This window comes from Limulus polyphemus, unplaced genomic scaffold (assembly GCF_000517525.1).
Source record: "Limulus polyphemus unplaced genomic scaffold, Limulus_polyphemus-2.1.2 Scaffold5867, whole genome shotgun sequence".
Lineage (NCBI taxonomy): Eukaryota > Metazoa > Arthropoda > Merostomata > Xiphosura > Limulidae > Limulus > Limulus polyphemus.
Window position 1 is genome coordinate 29,044 of NW_013671477.1, and position 17,594 is coordinate 46,637.

Consider the following 17,594-nt stretch of genomic DNA (forward strand, 5'->3'; position numbering starts at 1 on the left):
TAATAAGAATCTGACATTTATTAGCTATAAATTTCAATGTTCTGGTTGTGCGGGTGAATAAGTAGGCTCCAACAAAGTACAAACTATTGGCACTCTAAGAACTTCTCCAGTATCACAAATAATTTTCTGATGGTTGTGTTGAAGATGAGAAAGAATTACTAATATGAGATGATAGTCGCGAAACTGTGACAGCTCCTAAACGAAACTTGCTAACATAGTTTCTCAAATTGCAAGCGTATTCCAAAGTTTTAAAACAAAAATGTGCTAGCTTATGTACAAAGATAAAAGTTTTAGTACCATATAAGGTAAAAAATGCATCACAACAACATCAGAGAAATATTTTATTTATTTCAAATAATCACGAAAAATTAGCAAAAAGTAATGTTTAACCATCTCATGTTCTATTAAACACAGAGATTACACAAAAGACTATCAGATTGTCATAATATATAAAATAAAAACAATGCACCTTCACCTACATTTCTGTGGTACACGTGTTAAACACAAGATTATGTACATGAACCAAGACAAGAAATAGGTAAGTCTGTTTTGACGTCAAAAGTTAACATTAGTTAAATTAACTACAAATTTTGAAATAACAAGTGCACTAATACATTGTTCAATTAGTAAAGTTCTCCAATAAAATTATATTCTATGTGAAATATCTTTCAAGTTTTAAATCTGCTAATTATAAACAGGTGGAACAATTTAATTACTTGAAAGAAACACAAAAATTTAACATGAATACTTGACTTTAAGTCATAGCTGTTTTATTGATATTGCAATAATAGTGATCTAGCATTTTCGAAATTTGCCATCATTATTTAGTATAGTTGATAATGTCAATTTATATATATTGACAGTTTGTATAAAGAAAAATATTTAATGTAAGGAGAGTGAAAAGCCATATTACAACCAACGATATAACGAAAAAATATCAGCATGAACAGAAAAGCAACTGCGTATTTCAAAAAAATGGAGGTGTTTTTGAAAACAGATTGTACAAAACACCAATATGTTTTTAATAATAAATATGAGGCTTTCGGGCCACAAAATGCACTTGTTGCTTCAAAATTAATTAGTTGTAGAATAACAACATTAAACACCACAACCAATATCTCACATTTTTTCTAATTACAAAGAAATCAAATGTGCAACAAAAAATGTATGAAGTTCTTGCCAATGTTTTTATAAAATAAGACAGTTATCTACACAAGAATGTAATGAAACATTATAGTCTTTCTTGCGATTTGAAACTTCATAAATAATTCAACCACTTGTAAGCTAGACTTAAATATAGCTTGATTCATACTTAATATCACTCGGAATGATAACCAGATGCCAAACAACTTTACTTTTGTCCTATAACTACTTTGTATTAATTATAATCACATCATACTAACTGGTGTAACTATTTGTATCTCCCATCATTATATTGCAAGCCTCAGTGTTGAAATTGTCTCAATAAAAGTCACAATGATGGCAGTACATCATCACCTCTTATATAATTACTCACATAATACAGTTATATGAACCAAAATAACACTCAGTAAGCCAGTAGATTGGCAACTGGAACATGTATAGGAATATAGCTAACAGCTCACATATTTAAATTATATTAATATGAATTGTTATCCATAACTGTAGCGAGAAGCCAAACATCAAACACTTAAAATAATACTCGGCGACAGATGAACGGACATTACGGAAAAAGGAAGCACTCTCAACTTGAAATTAAAACCAAAGCTGAACAACCAGCTAACAACACCACTGCATCTCAAACCATTATCTATAAATAATTTGTATACTCACAAGAAAAAAAAGGCTTGATACTTAGAGTTAAAAGAAATATATCTACATACTACTACTTAAGACTTCAGAGAAACATATTTCCATGTTAAATATTTAAGACTTCAGAGAGCACTGCATCTCCACATTAAATAAAGTTGGCAAAAGAACTCTAGTATATCACCTAGTATCTTCATTACTCACCCTAAGTAATGTCTGGAACCTAAACTAGATACAAATTAATTGTCAAACAATTCCTGTGACTGGTACAAGGAGATCTCTTATCACAGTTTAGTTGCTTTTTTTTACACAAACATTTTTAACTTGATATGATAATGTGACATAAAAATTCTATAAATGGAGCAAAGATTAGAACACAATTTCCTACCCACAACACATTTGATTTGTAAATATCTTCATCTAGAGGATAATATACAATGACATTAAGCTTTTATTAATATAACCAGTTGTATAACATAATTAATGAATTAAACACATTTAAAAATTTCAAAAAAAGCACACAGCACTTTGTTTTTTTTTTACTTACAAGTTTTTATACAATTCTGGGTCAGAAAATCACCAGTGATTTAGTTTCCAATCCAATTTTATTACCTAGTCATGATGGTCCATTACACAATAGTAAATATTTATATTCAGACAAGGAAAATAAGTATTATTAATGGAAGCCCTTTGAAACAATAATGAAGTGCAGCTCTAAATTTACATTAATTCAAAATTTTCTTCTGCCTTTCAGATTAAAAGAATACTAACAGTAAAAAAAATTAACAAGTCTTCAGCCTACAACAAATGTGAACTAATTGTCACTCTCTCCAAGATAACAGTACAATTTATCATTTTTTTAAATACAGATAAAATTACGTTCCTTTCAGTGATTTACAGAATAGTTACTCTGTAGTTAGGCTGACAACAAAGAATAAGAATGAAAAACTCAAGTCAACATGGCAATTTTTCATAATATATACAAATATTCAGCACACTGAAGCAATTTTTTGGTACTTCAATAGATAACTTTGGAAAAATACACCTGCTAACAGTACAGTTGTAAAATATATTGATTCATAAAGTACAACTGGACCACATAAATGTTTTCAAAAAAAGCAACTGTGCAAACAATTTAAAGTACTTCTGACAATTGTGGTCTGTTTATCTAAACAACTGAATTTAGTTATCAATTAGCAAACTAAAAGTCTTTATACAACACAAAGCCAACATTATATGACATAAGAGAGTCCCTAAATACCACCATGATAGTATTACAGAGTATACAGAATCCCTACACATCAACATATTATTAGAGGGTATACAAAGACAACCCTGTGTACCCCTGAGAAGACAGTCTTACAGGTTAGCGTGAGCCATTCTATATCACCATCACAGTATAAGGTACATGGAGCCCTTCTACACCACCATCACAGTATAACAAGGTACAGAGAGTCCTAAGCAGCATCATAACAATTTCACAATGTACATAAACAGATGTATACCACCGAGACAATATTGCAGAGCATATAAACCCCTTCTACACAACCATAACAGTATCACAGGACACATCAAGCCCTACTACACAACCATGACAGTACCACAGGGTATATACAGTCTCAAGCATCAGAAACAGCATAAAAAGGTAAATAGAATTCTAAGCACCACTGTGATAGTATCACAAAGTACATATAGCCCTAAGCCCCACTGAAACAGTATCACAAGATACATAGAGCCTTAAGCTCCACTGAGACAGTATCACAAGGTACATACATCTCTAAGCACCACCATGACAGTATAACATAAAAAGGCTCTGTGTATCACCAAGACAGTATCACAAGGTACACAGAGCCCTAAACACCATCAATACAACACACCTCCCATGGTTAAAATTTTCTTTCTAAGATGTTTGTGAGCATACATTCCGAGTTTCTAGAAGTTATATGTCTAATGAAAATTATTTATTCACTAGAACTTCTTTAAATTCTCATCACCCATGTACTGCTTCCATCACAAAACTTGAAATTAGTTAGTAAAACGAAGGAGTCGATTATATCAATACCGAGATAATCAAAGTGTAATGTAGAATTTATTCGGAGCAAACTTGGGAAAATTGTTACGTAAAAGAATTATGTTAATGAACACCTCAAATACTCAAACATTCAGTCAATTAAACTAAACAAAATTATCCACAAACCTGGGTTACATCTGCTATGTTATGAAAAGTATTTGTTTTGTTGTAGAAACTTCCGATTCCATTACGTATTTAATGCAGGACTATGGTGAAGTAGACCACAAATCTATACTATATCTGTTATGTCAGGAAAGGTTGTTTGTGATGCAGAAACTCAAGGTACCATTACACAAGTAATGCAGGATTAGTGTGAAATATATCACATCTGCTATGTCAGGAAATGTTTTCCATGATGCAGAGATTCATGCAAAATTATAAAAATTGGTTGCTAACACTGAATAGACAAGAACTAAGGTAAGAAGTACTGTTTTGTTTTTTCCAAACTTTAAGTACAGCAACTGAGGATCTGGAAATCAAACTTTCACTTGCTCTGTGCAGCTGGACAACCACTAATTCAAGAACTGATTTACTAACAGTGTTTAAATAGTGATAGTGCAATGTTTTTAGATCTCTCAAGTACTATGTTGCTCTCAAATGAAACATACAACAAAATAACTGTTAAAGGACAGCCCTATGTTTACCAGTCCCAAAATACTTGAATATTTTCTTGTAAGAAAAAAAAATCACTTACCACTTTTATATCTAATCAATCACCAAAGGCTGTTCTCAAGCATGACTGGTTGAAAAGAATGAGACTGATACAAATAGCCAAAACATGTTGAGGTACACATTTGTAAAAGCTTTGAATTTTTAAATCTCTTTATAATAGATTAAATTACTGGAAGACACATTAAATCCATGTTGTAAATATTTATCTGACCATCCAAAACTATTCAATTAATTTTGTTTTCTTTATAGAATTCATTTTGTTGCATTGTAAACATAATTACCCTACCAATGTGAGCTGCTTTCACTGTTCTAATACCACACAGATTTAGTACGATAAGTCATATTGTCCATAAAATCACAGAAGAAAGTCTGTTTGGTCTGCTACTTCAGTAAGTCAGTGTTCAAGGAAACATAATACATAACCTGACTAGTCATTGCTACTTCTGAAAATCATGTTGTTTATAAAAGTAAATAACTCATCGGTTTTACGGTGACCAATATATCTTGGTTTTTACTGGTAGCCATAAATTCAATCATCATGTTTAATGTGTTTTGTATTGCATACTAAATATCCTTGTTTGTCACATAATGCAGAAAATCACTTCTGATAATGCTTTTTATAAAATGTTATGTTTATATGTGACACATTTTATATTGCATACTAAAAATCCTTGAGTGTCATGTAACGCAGCTTTTTATTATTCATTACGCTTATGTGTAACTTACTTCATATTGCACACCGAGTATCCTTCTTTATAATGTAGTGTGTAGAAGCACTTATGAAAACTCTTTAAAAAACATTAAATGCAGAAATACTGCATCACTGCTCCTAAGAAAGAAACACAATAAACTTTTCTATTCAGACTAATCTACTATATGTTATGTTTACCTCTAACAATATACATTTTTTGTTTGCAAGAACTCCATGATGCACGGCTTTTAATAATAAACGATAATGTCATTAACAGTTATGTTTTGGTTAAGGCTGCAGAAGTAACAAAGTAGGTCAGACTAATGCATTTCACAGATATACAAATTCCAGTTATGATAAAAAAAATACTGAAAATTTCTGAACCAAACTTTTATCTTTTGTTTTTAACCACAACTGTATATGCATAATATAAATATTTGAGAATAAAGTGGATTTAAAAGCTCTTTAAAAAAAATGTATTTTTCAAATTTAGAAGCAGCTAATGTATCCTAAAGATAATTTCAAATTAGAACAACTGAAATTTCCTAAAAATTATATTTTTTATAAATTATAATTTTTTTTAACTTAGTGAATAAAATAAATTATGCTTAAAGAATCAACTTACAGAGAAAAGCAAATAGTAAACACTCATTATGAAGTTTGCCCCCAAATAAGAGAGAAACATTTTAAAAAAAAATCTTTCTGTTACTCTGCTGGATGTCCGTCTTCATTCTTTCAGAGACTTAGTTTTGAAAGAGGACAAATTAAACTCTGTTTTTTTCAACAAAATGTATGGGATAATTAATAATACACTTCCAAGACAATAGCAAATTGTGGATCCAAGACTCCAGTAAGCTGATAAAAAACAAAGCAAACAAATGATAAGCTTTTGTTTTTCTGGGTGTTTTTATTTGTATTTATAATCTAGTGTTCAGCCAATACTTTTATCAGTAGTGACAGTCACAGTTCTTACTGTCAGAACATATCTTCTTTAATCTAAGCATTTGATTGGATGTGATATTGTTGTTGTTGTGTAGAGGGTGACAGCTTTTATTACGTAAGTATTGTGGTTTATCCGTTGATTTTCAGTACAAATTACTATGTATTGATTTGTGCTGAAAACCAAGGGATATGCTCTGACAGTAAGAACTATGACCGTCACATTAATTCTTTGAAACAGACTATGACTGAAAGAGGTTATAAACAAAACACTATCACCCAACAAGTTGACAAAGCTAATAATATACCTCGTAAATCTGCATTGAAACAATTACATAAAACAAATTCTTCTCGTGTTCCACTGGTTATTTCCTCTCACCCAAAACTAAAAAAAACCTATCACAAATAGTAAAAAAAAATACTTTTACCTTCTTCAACTTAATAATCAACTAAAATCCATTTTTTAAAGAAGTTCTTATCATTCCTTTCAAAAAAATAAAACCCAGTATTCACACTTAGTTCATGCTAAAGTCATCCTTGCAATAACAAATGATGCCAACCTGTAAGTTCATGCAGGAAAAACAAATTTTGCAATAAAGACAACCAAAAGCAGTTCAAAATCACTTCTGTTGAACTTAAACAAACCAGGCCTACACAAGTACATTAATAGGGAAACATACAACAGCAGGATCATGCACAGACAATATGCCCATAGATGTCAAAACTCACATCACTATTTACATATACACATATATCAATACAGTAAAACTAGTAAGAATTTATCTTTACCAAATCATCAGCTGGATACCCTACTATTAATGGTATTTTTGGCCTTACATCCGAGAGCACCACATGAAATTCGGATTGCTTAGAAAACGAGATTAGGTCTAACACATGTTACTAAAATAAATGTAGTTGACTTGTAACTTTTGGTATTAGATAAACACAACATGTAAGAACTTGGCATAGTACAGCTTTATGTACAAATCATGTGTATGTTTCAATAACATTTTAGTGAAACAATAAGTAATAAATCAGATTATTCATGAAAATTGTTTCTACTAGATTAGTACTACCATTTTTTTTTAATATTAAAACTTTCTACAAGTATAGAATGTGATCATATTCCACAAAAAAAACCTCCCTATTACAAGAAAAGTGGACATAAAACATTTCCCTCCTCCTCCTCATAGTATAACTAACACAAGTGGTTTGGATGAGTTGAAATTAAACACAATGATACATTAATAAGAAGTTAATATCAGAACAACTGAAATCAATATAAAAAAAAAAATTAAATTACTCCATAATAACTATGTAAAGAAATTATCATACACATTAAAGAATCTTATATCTGATATATAAATAGGGCTTCTAATTTTCAGTTTTAACTGATAATTACTGATAAAACATGCCTAATGCATAAAAATTAAATTGGTGTTTTTCCAATTAAAACTGGAAAAACACTTGAAATACTTATTCAGTTTACTTTACATTAAATTCCCCACTTTCCTGATTTAGCCTTTTCCATTTGGGTTTGTCCATTAGTGGCGTTTTTATAATTCCATATAAAATATTAGCTGCTTCTACAAAACTTTAACATAAACAGAACTATGTTTTGTACCTGTTATTACTTCCATACGAGAATTCAGTGTGCAGAAAATAAACAGTATAAAAGTATACTCATTACAGTAATAAAAGTAATAACTTAAAAAACAAACAAATAGGTTTTAGGGTATCTAAATAAAACTCTAAAACAGCTAAAAATAAACACTGATTAAAAAATAATAATTGCCACAAAACAAAAGCTCTATGTATAAATATATTTATATATACCTATGGATGTTACGAGTGGACCCAGAGCTCTTGCTAATGCTCCTAATGATCTGAATATTCCCAGGACGGTTCCCTTTTGTTCAGTAGAGCCATAAGAAGACACAATGGTTGTAAGACATGGAACTACTGTGGCTGAAGCTATATGCATGATAACATAAAAATGTCTTAGTAACTAGATAAAATCAGCAGAGATATGAAAGTCAAAACAACTTTCTTGTATTCATAGCAATGATAACCAGTTTAATCAGGTTCAAAAATCATATTTAATCCCAATGATCTTGATACTGATATTATATTACAAGTCTAGAACAGAAAAATTCATCAACACCAAAATTGTATTCAGTTTTGGTAAATATATTTTGATCAAATAAATTAAAATCTGATATTTATTCAGAAAAAAAAGTTTAGATTTAATAAATATTTAATGTCTCAAAAGTAAAACATGAAATGAAAGCTTCGTAAAGTTTTATTATATTTAGTATAAAATTTAAAACTTTTTTTGAATGAGAAACATAATTCAAATATTTTTTTTCTCCATAAGGAACTCTTGTATTCATAGTTTAATATGCTAACCATTAGAACAAGCCTTGACCATGACGGAATTAAGAGTTATACAATTACCAATATAAAACACTAAATATTAGGCCAAGCCCAGGTTATTCAAGTATGAAATATTAACAAGACCAATTCTAGCCCATGAGGAAATTATCAAAACAGTCATAAAACTACCAGTATAAAAAATTTTACAAGTTATCTATATAACAAATTCCAGTAGTTCATAAAATTATTGATATGATTCTAGATCATAAGAAACATAAATCTTTATGTTACATTATGACAGGAAATATCCTTACCAAATGAAAAGAGAACGAGACCAACATACAGAACAGCCGGTGACAGTGCAAGCCCCATAATAATGAAGGAAGGAATAATCAAAAGCAAACCCTAGAAAGTAAAGAAATTTATATAAAATAAAAATTAGATAAAGCAGAAAAAACTGAATTAATTAGAGTTAATAATAAAGCTAAAATAACTGGCTTAATCAGTATTTGTGATGTTATATACAACACAAGTACAGCAGACAAAGCTGAAATTGGCTTAATTGAAATTTGAGATGTTATAGACACATTTGGCAGTAGATGCAGCTGAAAGTTAACATATTCCTTACAATAAAAAATATATTTCCGATAGGTACTTATCTCAACTCTCACAAAGCAATCTTGATATTTTTTCTGCCCTCTAAAAAATGTTTGCACTCAGCACCACCAGTCTATATACTTCATCAATTTTGCACCATTTTTGAACATATACATATCACTTGACTACTCTCTATCAATAGTCTTGCACCACCTATATTGGCACAGCTAACTCCCTCTGCTATTCCCGCATAATCCGTACTTTCGAGAATTGGCAGGCTCTAAAAAAAAGAAACCAGGAGGGGGGGAGCGTGTGTGAGTGGAATAATATATACACCTATCGGAAATACATTTTCAGTGTAAGAAAAGTGCTAACTTCCGATACCAGGGAGTCCACTGAATTTTCATTTTCAAGTTCCTTGTATTTGCCCTATTTTATCAGTTTTTTCTTGATAATATTACACAATAATGTCAATATACATATATATATATGTTATATAATTGCAGCCTCCAACCTTCCATCACAGCTGCATCTCCTCCATCAGGACACAATAATGAGACTTAAAATAATTTTTTAATATTTTTTTTACTTCTTTGTGTAACAGGCTAAATAAACTACTAAAACCTTTCCTTTACTAAACAGATTTTTAATGTATTTTACATATCTATTTATTATAGGTTTTGTTTACAAGAATTCTTATTAATTATTCTCTTGAATTTGTTTAAATCTGATGATAGATAAGAAGAAATTGTCATCTGAACTAGGATACCATTTTCTTATGATGTTCCGTATAAAGTGTCCTGCTTAATCTCACAAAGCTTTTCTTCTTATATATCTAAACCTAGGTTTACTAAAGGACTCAGCCTGTTTTACAAACATTTTACTAGTCCAAAACTTTCTTTGTTACAGGGTCCTCAATAACATACGAGTCATACAAAAAAACTTTAAACCAAAACACCATCAGTATCACAGGTAATCCCATTAACTACTGCTGGGGTTCCCTGTATATTTCACATGAAAATAGTGACCTCACTCAACATTTTCTTTTTTACATTTCTTTACAGTGACTGTTATAACAGACAAAAATCTATATAACTAAATGTCAATTCATGTGTATATCTTTTCCTTATACATTGCCACATTTCTTGATCAATCAGCACCAAACTTGACACAGTGATACTGGATAACATGAGGAAGTTCAGTGGTGGAGGGGAGGGGGAATTCAGCCCCCCCTCCCAATTTCATATTGGAGAAACTAACAATGTTGTACATCCCTTAGTATTAGAATGAACTATACAACCACTATTGTTAGAATTCTTGAAAATAGTATGTCTTTACAGTATTGGTATCTTTATGTATTTCTATTGCACTTTTAATGTTTATTACGTTAAGAAAAAAAATAGAAGCACAATTACCTATCTTTTGTCACAAATGAGTTTATATTTTATCTGTCCAACAGATGAAAACTCCAGCTAATATAAAAAACTTAATATGATGTAATATGTGAACCCCATTAAAAGTGAATGCTGTAAAAATAAGTTAGTAATTTGAGGGTTAATTACATAATCTCCAAATACAGAAAAATGGGATTCAAAGACCTTCCTTGCTTATCTCATTTAATATGTCAATTATACAAGAACCATTATGATGAAACATGCAAAGTGAGGTAGGGCTCATTATATATGGTTATGATGCATTAGTCACAGTCATTCTGGAAAAAATCAAACAAGACAAAATTATTCTGAGATTAGCTTAAAATTATAATAAAAAAGTGCAAGAATGTAATAAAAATGTTAAACTTTTACTGCATTTTAATACATATTTTTTTACACTGTTCACACTTGTTCATGAAAATATTTTTATACAAAACTATTCCTTTTTAAATCTGCCCCATTTAATAAAAACAATTAAAATATTACCTATTGCTAAACCAAAAATAATACTAAAAAGGGATGAATTGATATTTAAAAAGTTTGAAAAGACTAATTCAGTACCATAAATGATCAGGCTGTAAACTTACCATTACAGCTTTACTAGGTTCTTGTCCTGGGGGTATTCTCCGTACATAACCACCTGATTAAATAATAGTATTGTCAAAAAATATACAACTCAAATTTAGTACTTTCATATAAGTATCAAAATAAGATATTTAAATCACTTCTTAACAAAATTATCTCATTCCAAAAGTAATGATCAGTAAAACTATAGTCCTTGAATCACACCAAAAACTCCCATACTTTCTTTTACATTGAAATGTATAAAAAGTAATGATAAAAATGATTTAAATGTAAATACACATACACAGGAAACATGAAAAAATTAGCTATAGAAGTACAAAATCTCAGGAAGATTGATGAAAAGCAAATGAAGAAATTAGATGTGAATAGGTCATGTATGACTCCAAATTCTGACGAAGTTGTGATGAAAAGGAAATGAAGAAATTAGATGCGAATAGGTCACACATGACTCACAAAAACTACATTGTACTTCATAATACAAATATCTCAAGTTGGTCACAGGATATAAGTAGGTCACAAATGTCTGAAATAATACATTCTACTTGATAATAAAAACTGCTTCAAACCTGGGTAAAATATGGGTGTATCAGAGGTGAACTAGATTTAAATAGGTTCCTCATAACTCAAAAGACTTACTCTGGAAACTTCTCAGGTTTTTCAGAATTTTTGGAATAAGATGTAGTGAGCAGACCCAAAATGAACATACTTTACAGGTAGTTCACAACCTTGGGAAGGAAATAGATTAAAACTGGAGGCTAGATAGAACCACCAATGTATACTTATGGAAAAGGAATATATTCCAAAAATAGAGAATGTTACATACAAGCCCAAAGAACTGTCTCGATATTTAGAAAAGGATGTTATAATTTAACCATTTTCTTAAAGCATGTAGAAAGAGAAAGTACAGAAAAAATAACCTAAAAAAAAAGAGGAAAAATGACAATATAGTTGTGAATCCCTGAACAGTTAATAGATTTGCAATTAAAAATTCTGGTTTACCACCGAGAATAAAAAAATCCTGAAATATTTAATTCAGTTATAATATTAGTGGGTTACTTTAGAAGTAATGAGAACAATATGATATGAATACCTTGTACGAGAGCCATGACTGTGCCACTGAAAAGATACATGCGTCCCTGCTGCATTCTTAGGGAAGATAAAATATACTTATAAATAAATAAATAAATATATATATACATACACACCCCAAACACATATATATTCTTTTACATATTAAAACAGATTTAAAATTTTATTGTTTGTTTTATTATTTTTTCCTACTTTACAATAGGAATTTTCTATCAACAAAATACAGATGACATGACTAAATTTGTAGAAATGGATAACATTTACACAAACTTCTTTCTGTTTTCAATGTTACTGTTCTAATACACATTGGATGATCTTATTTTAAAAAAATTGAAAATATAAAATGGATCCTAACTTAAATTTAACTTAAAATTCACTCCTGAAGAAACCAAAATAAAAACTATAAAATAATTTCAAAGGATGAATGTATTAATATCACACACAGTAAAACAAGGAAACACCAAGAAAGATACTAGAATAGTTGTAGTGCAATTTATGAATAGGCAACTCAGACGTAAATAATGGATTGAAAAAGGGATAATGAAAGTAATTAAAACAAATGACAATAATGAGCATTAAAAATATCTTATGTTTATAAGCAAACATCTTGTACCCAAACTGAAAAACCCTTGTTTCAAACAACAACAACAAAAAAACTGTTATAAATAGTTATTTGGATAAATAAAAAAAAAATCCTTGTGAGAAAATTGGAAAATGAAAAGATAGTAAGAAAAACTGAACAAGATTTAAGTAAACTGTCAAATACATTTTCAAACCATAATAGATTAAATATTTTTAGCAGCTCATAGAATGGCTCTGAGTTTGTTTTTTCAAGTACAAACTTTTAACTCATAGCTCCATCATCTTTAGACCAATTTGAGATATAATTACAGTTTGATTCAGGAGGTCAAACCCTTTCAATTGATATATTTGACCATACCCAAAGTCTCATACATTAATTTATTCTAATCCTGCTAAAAAGAATTTCAATTTGAGGGTAGGCTAGTAGAGATCCTGATAAGTAATAAACTTGAATCGGGTGTACATGCGCCCCATGCTTGGTATTGCTGGTGTACAAAAATATAGCTAATAAAAAGGGAAACAAAGGTCTCAGAGATTAATTTACCCTGATCCTGCCTAAAGGAATTTCAAGTGTCGTGACTTTTGAGGATTCCCTATTGTTCATTAAATTTAGTAATTCGAAAATCCTTAGAACAGTTGTTTTTCATGCTTAAGAATAATTAATGTATTACCAATAAAGGTACATAGTTTAAATAAGAATTTTGTATACTTACAACCAATTTCACAAAAATATTCTCCTTACAAAAACTTTAGTAGAGAAAAAGTTAAACTTAACATATACCAGGATATAACAATACTATAAAGTTAGAAACTATAATAAATCTGGAGCTATGTTACTCTCTAAGTAACTGTACAAAAAGTAATTAAATAATTTGATTCATCTGAAGTAGTAAGTACAGTATACCCTTACTATATGGAAACGTTTTACATGGAAATTCATTTTTAAGGAGTTTTGAATCTCTAACTTATAAATTGTTAATTTTACTAGCCAACAAAACCCACGCAAGGGTTTTTTTGCTATAAAATTTTATTGTTGTTCTTGCTTCATCTGATAAGGTTTCTAATATTATTACCTTGCCTCCATGGTCACTGTTTGCAAATGTATTGCCCCTCCTTTTCCCTCCCAATAACTTCCCCACATCTCCCTGCAAAACTACCTCACACAGCAATAACCACAACCTCTGGTAACTCTTGAAAATATCATTGCATATCATTTTTATTTCTATGCCTTATTTTTAATAATAATAATATTTGTTCATAACATTATCAAAATAATATTACATATGTGTTTAAAACAGGTTTTCTATGTTTTAAAATGTTTTCTGTAGGAATGCATCTCCAACTACGTATATATTAGGAGTCTATGGGAAAACAGGTTTTCCTGTGAGGAACTTCACTATATGGCAACTTTTCATCTATTACATATATTGAGGGATAGGTGTATACTTTGTACATATAAAATTAAAAGGTTCAATATCGTATCAATTTAGAAGTTACATAATAAAAGTACACACTTATATCACACAACTTCAAAGTCTTATAATTGAAAATAGAATGACAAATGTGTATGTTACAGGAGACAAATATAAGTTCTTAAGATAATATTGTTAAAATATAAATATCCTAATTGCTTTTAGGTTTTATTCTTGTGTATATTCTACTACTAGAGAACAGTTCAATTCATGTTTTGATCATATTTTAATTAGAAGAGACAAACTGGACTCAATACTAATAGCAGTTATAAAAACTAGAATTATAGATCATTTTACTATAGCTTTAAAAATTAACCTAAAAAAATACTAGTGTAAATAATAATTATAATATATTAAATAATAATGAAATGTAAAAAAACAAACAATTATAATAAAAATTTATATATTAATAAAACAAGTGAATTTTAGAAGCAGTTATCAAAATATGTATAAAATGTACTTATTAAATCATCTATAACATATGTAAAAAAAACACAAAAAAACTGAAAAACGGATGACAAATGTATTGCTAAGATCTATACAACACGGAAATTAAATTATAGCAAAATAACAAAATATCAACTCATAATGAATTTGTTGTATCAAAAAATTAGAAATTGTCTAAGTAGTCTCCTGCAACAAACAAAAATAAATTACTATTAGCAAAAATTATTTGAGACTAAAGCTAATATTAAAAACTAATGGAATATAATAATCAGAATCACTGGAAGCAAGTCACAAATTTCAAAGCATTTAAGTAGATAATAGGAATATTATATTTAAAAAACAACTACTTAAATTACATGAAAATTCTTTTAATGGATTTTTTATAAAGAGTACAAAGGAAACTTTTAATTTAAGTATAAATAACTTATAAATATGATATTTTAAAAATATATAATTGTAAATTAAATGTGCTGACATCAACTGACAAAACTAAGAAAAAAAAGGAAAATCTGCAAGTAAAAAACAAAATAAAAGCAGAAATTTTAAAACATAATAATGATAAATTAACACCAACAATAGCATTTAGATAATATGCCACTGAAAATATGCATTTTTCCAGACATTATAAAATATGTTATAATTATACAAAAATATAAAGAAGGTACTGAAAGTATCCTAAGTAATTATAAACCAATTGCTTTAATATTAGTATGATAACAAAGAATACATTTGGTAAATTTAATTATACTACCACTAAATTAATTATATATTCATAACACATAAACCAGATTGAAGAAAGACATGTAGATTGGCAAAAATAGAATTAATATACAAAATAAGAGCTGAAAATCTTGGTAATTTACAAATATCTAAAACAAAAAAGGATGAATATATAAAGTCTTATTTGTATCAAGCATTAAAACTTTATAGTAATATTCTAAATAAAATTAAATCATTATTTAGTGGTATATATATATATATATATATTATATGTATTAAATCAGCATTGAAGATAAGGATAACAGACCTTGGTGAAACTGTTAGTGTATTTACCATATTTTTATGAACTTAAATTAAAACACTATGAATATCTATAATATAAATTAATAACAGTAAATATGTATAATGTAAACTTAAATTCTTGTATTTAATATATATTATAAATACTCATTACAGTTAGCTTTACTTTATAAAGCCATCATGATCCACAATCCAGAAAACTTGTAAATTATAATGTGTCTTGTAAATTTTTTTCTACATTTCAGTAGTTTCTTGAAAAAAAGAAATGCATATATACAACCAACATAGTGGCTAAACTAACTCAAAATGTTTTAGCTATACAGGAAAAAAATCTTACCCACACCAAACAATGTTAAAGAAAACTGTAAAACTTTTTTATTGTACACAATAAAATAAATAGGCATGAATGATCCACATGATGCTTTTGTAACAGTCATAACTAAAAAAGTTGATTATGATTTATTATAATAGAAAACATATTTTCAAAATTTAATGTTTTAAGTGTTAATAAGCTATTAATACAAATAAACACAACTATATAATAATTTTATTTTAGCATAACTAAGTGAATTATAGTTCAAAAAAGATTTACAAAAGTTAGTTTAAAATGTTAACAAGTTACTGATACAGATAAACAAACTCATATAGCTGTCTTGCACGTTTTGTGGAATTAGTGTTAATTTCTGGAAAGTTTTACTGTATGTAATTCTTTTACTTCAATCTTTTAAAGATGTACCTGGAAGTTTGAACATTAATTAAGAATTAAAGATATGAAACACTTAGTTATCTTTAACTATCTAAAGATATATTTATTTACTTCATTTGTTAAACACAATGTTTAAAACTCCAATAGTTGTAGGAACCTTAACCTTCACCAAGGACTGTTTTGACACAAATCCCACCTCACATTGTTCTTTTCAGAAAGGGTCAAGCACTTCACAAGGCATCTACAGGTAACCCTGAATGTCTTGAGGGTGTAAAATGAACACAAAAGTAAAATGCAGGTTATGTAAGTCAAGGAAACAAAAATATATTTCGAGTCACAAATAACTAACCATGATTATCAAAGAACATAATATTAAATATACCCCTCCTTACCTTGTATAGTTAAACCTCAGATGAGTCATAAAAGTAAGAGAATATTCCAGCCCCGAATATATAAATAGGTAAAGGAAATATATCAGGCCAGTACGCTGGAGTAAGCCTAAATCTGAAAAAATCAGTTTACAATCTTGATAACAAAATAAAACGAACTACATGCAGTTCAGCACAGATAATACAAAAAAACTGCACTTAAGCTAAATATGAACAAGTACTGAAAAATTCCAGTATGGTTTGATAATTATGGTCTTTTGGAAATTATTCTCAGCAATATAATGCAAAAGAAATTTTAATCTACTAGAAAACAGTTTTGTAGCTACAGTAGCAACTGTGTAAAAGATAAGATTCATGCAGTGATGTATCACTAGACTTCAACAATAGCTATGTAAAAATTCTGATGGGTTGGTAAGGCAATGTACACATCTAACATGAAAATACCGCTGTCACACATAAGAAAAAGATTCAGCACCATTTGTGCTAAACATTAGCAATTGTAGTTCTAACTAAGAGTTGGCATTTGATCAACTGACATTTCAGGCTAGTTAATTAGTTTACAACACAATTAGAATACAGACCAAAAAAAGAACATTAGAACTTGTTTAACTTTTTTTGCTTTTGCACAGTAGTAAGATTGTGTGAAAAAGGACTTTAATTTAGTCCCCTCAATATGTCAGCAGTAAGTAAGTTACAACATTAACCCATTTACTGCTGATTCACTGTATAAGGTACGG

General features: G+C 29.0%; 1 protein-coding gene across 1 annotated transcript in view; it reads right to left on the bottom strand.

Annotated features, from left to right (window-relative positions):
• Nucleotides 1-328: 328 nt before the first annotated feature.
• LOC106473083 (major facilitator superfamily domain-containing protein 10-like) overlaps nt 329-17,594 on the bottom strand; it is a 26,423-nt gene continuing 9,157 nt past the window's right edge. The window contains exons 2-7 of the mRNA XM_013933764.2: nt 16,861-16,972; nt 12,243-12,298; nt 11,155-11,207; nt 8,852-8,942; nt 7,998-8,135; nt 329-6,077 (exon numbers count right to left, since the gene is read on the bottom strand). Of these exons, the coding sequence (XP_013789218.2) occupies nt 5,950-6,077; nt 7,998-8,135; nt 8,852-8,942; nt 11,155-11,207; nt 12,243-12,298; nt 16,861-16,889 (495 nt within the window). The 5' untranslated portion in view covers nt 16,890-16,972 and the 3' untranslated portion in view covers nt 329-5,949. The remainder of the gene's footprint in view (nt 6,078-7,997; nt 8,136-8,851; nt 8,943-11,154; nt 11,208-12,242; nt 12,299-16,860; nt 16,973-17,594) is intronic.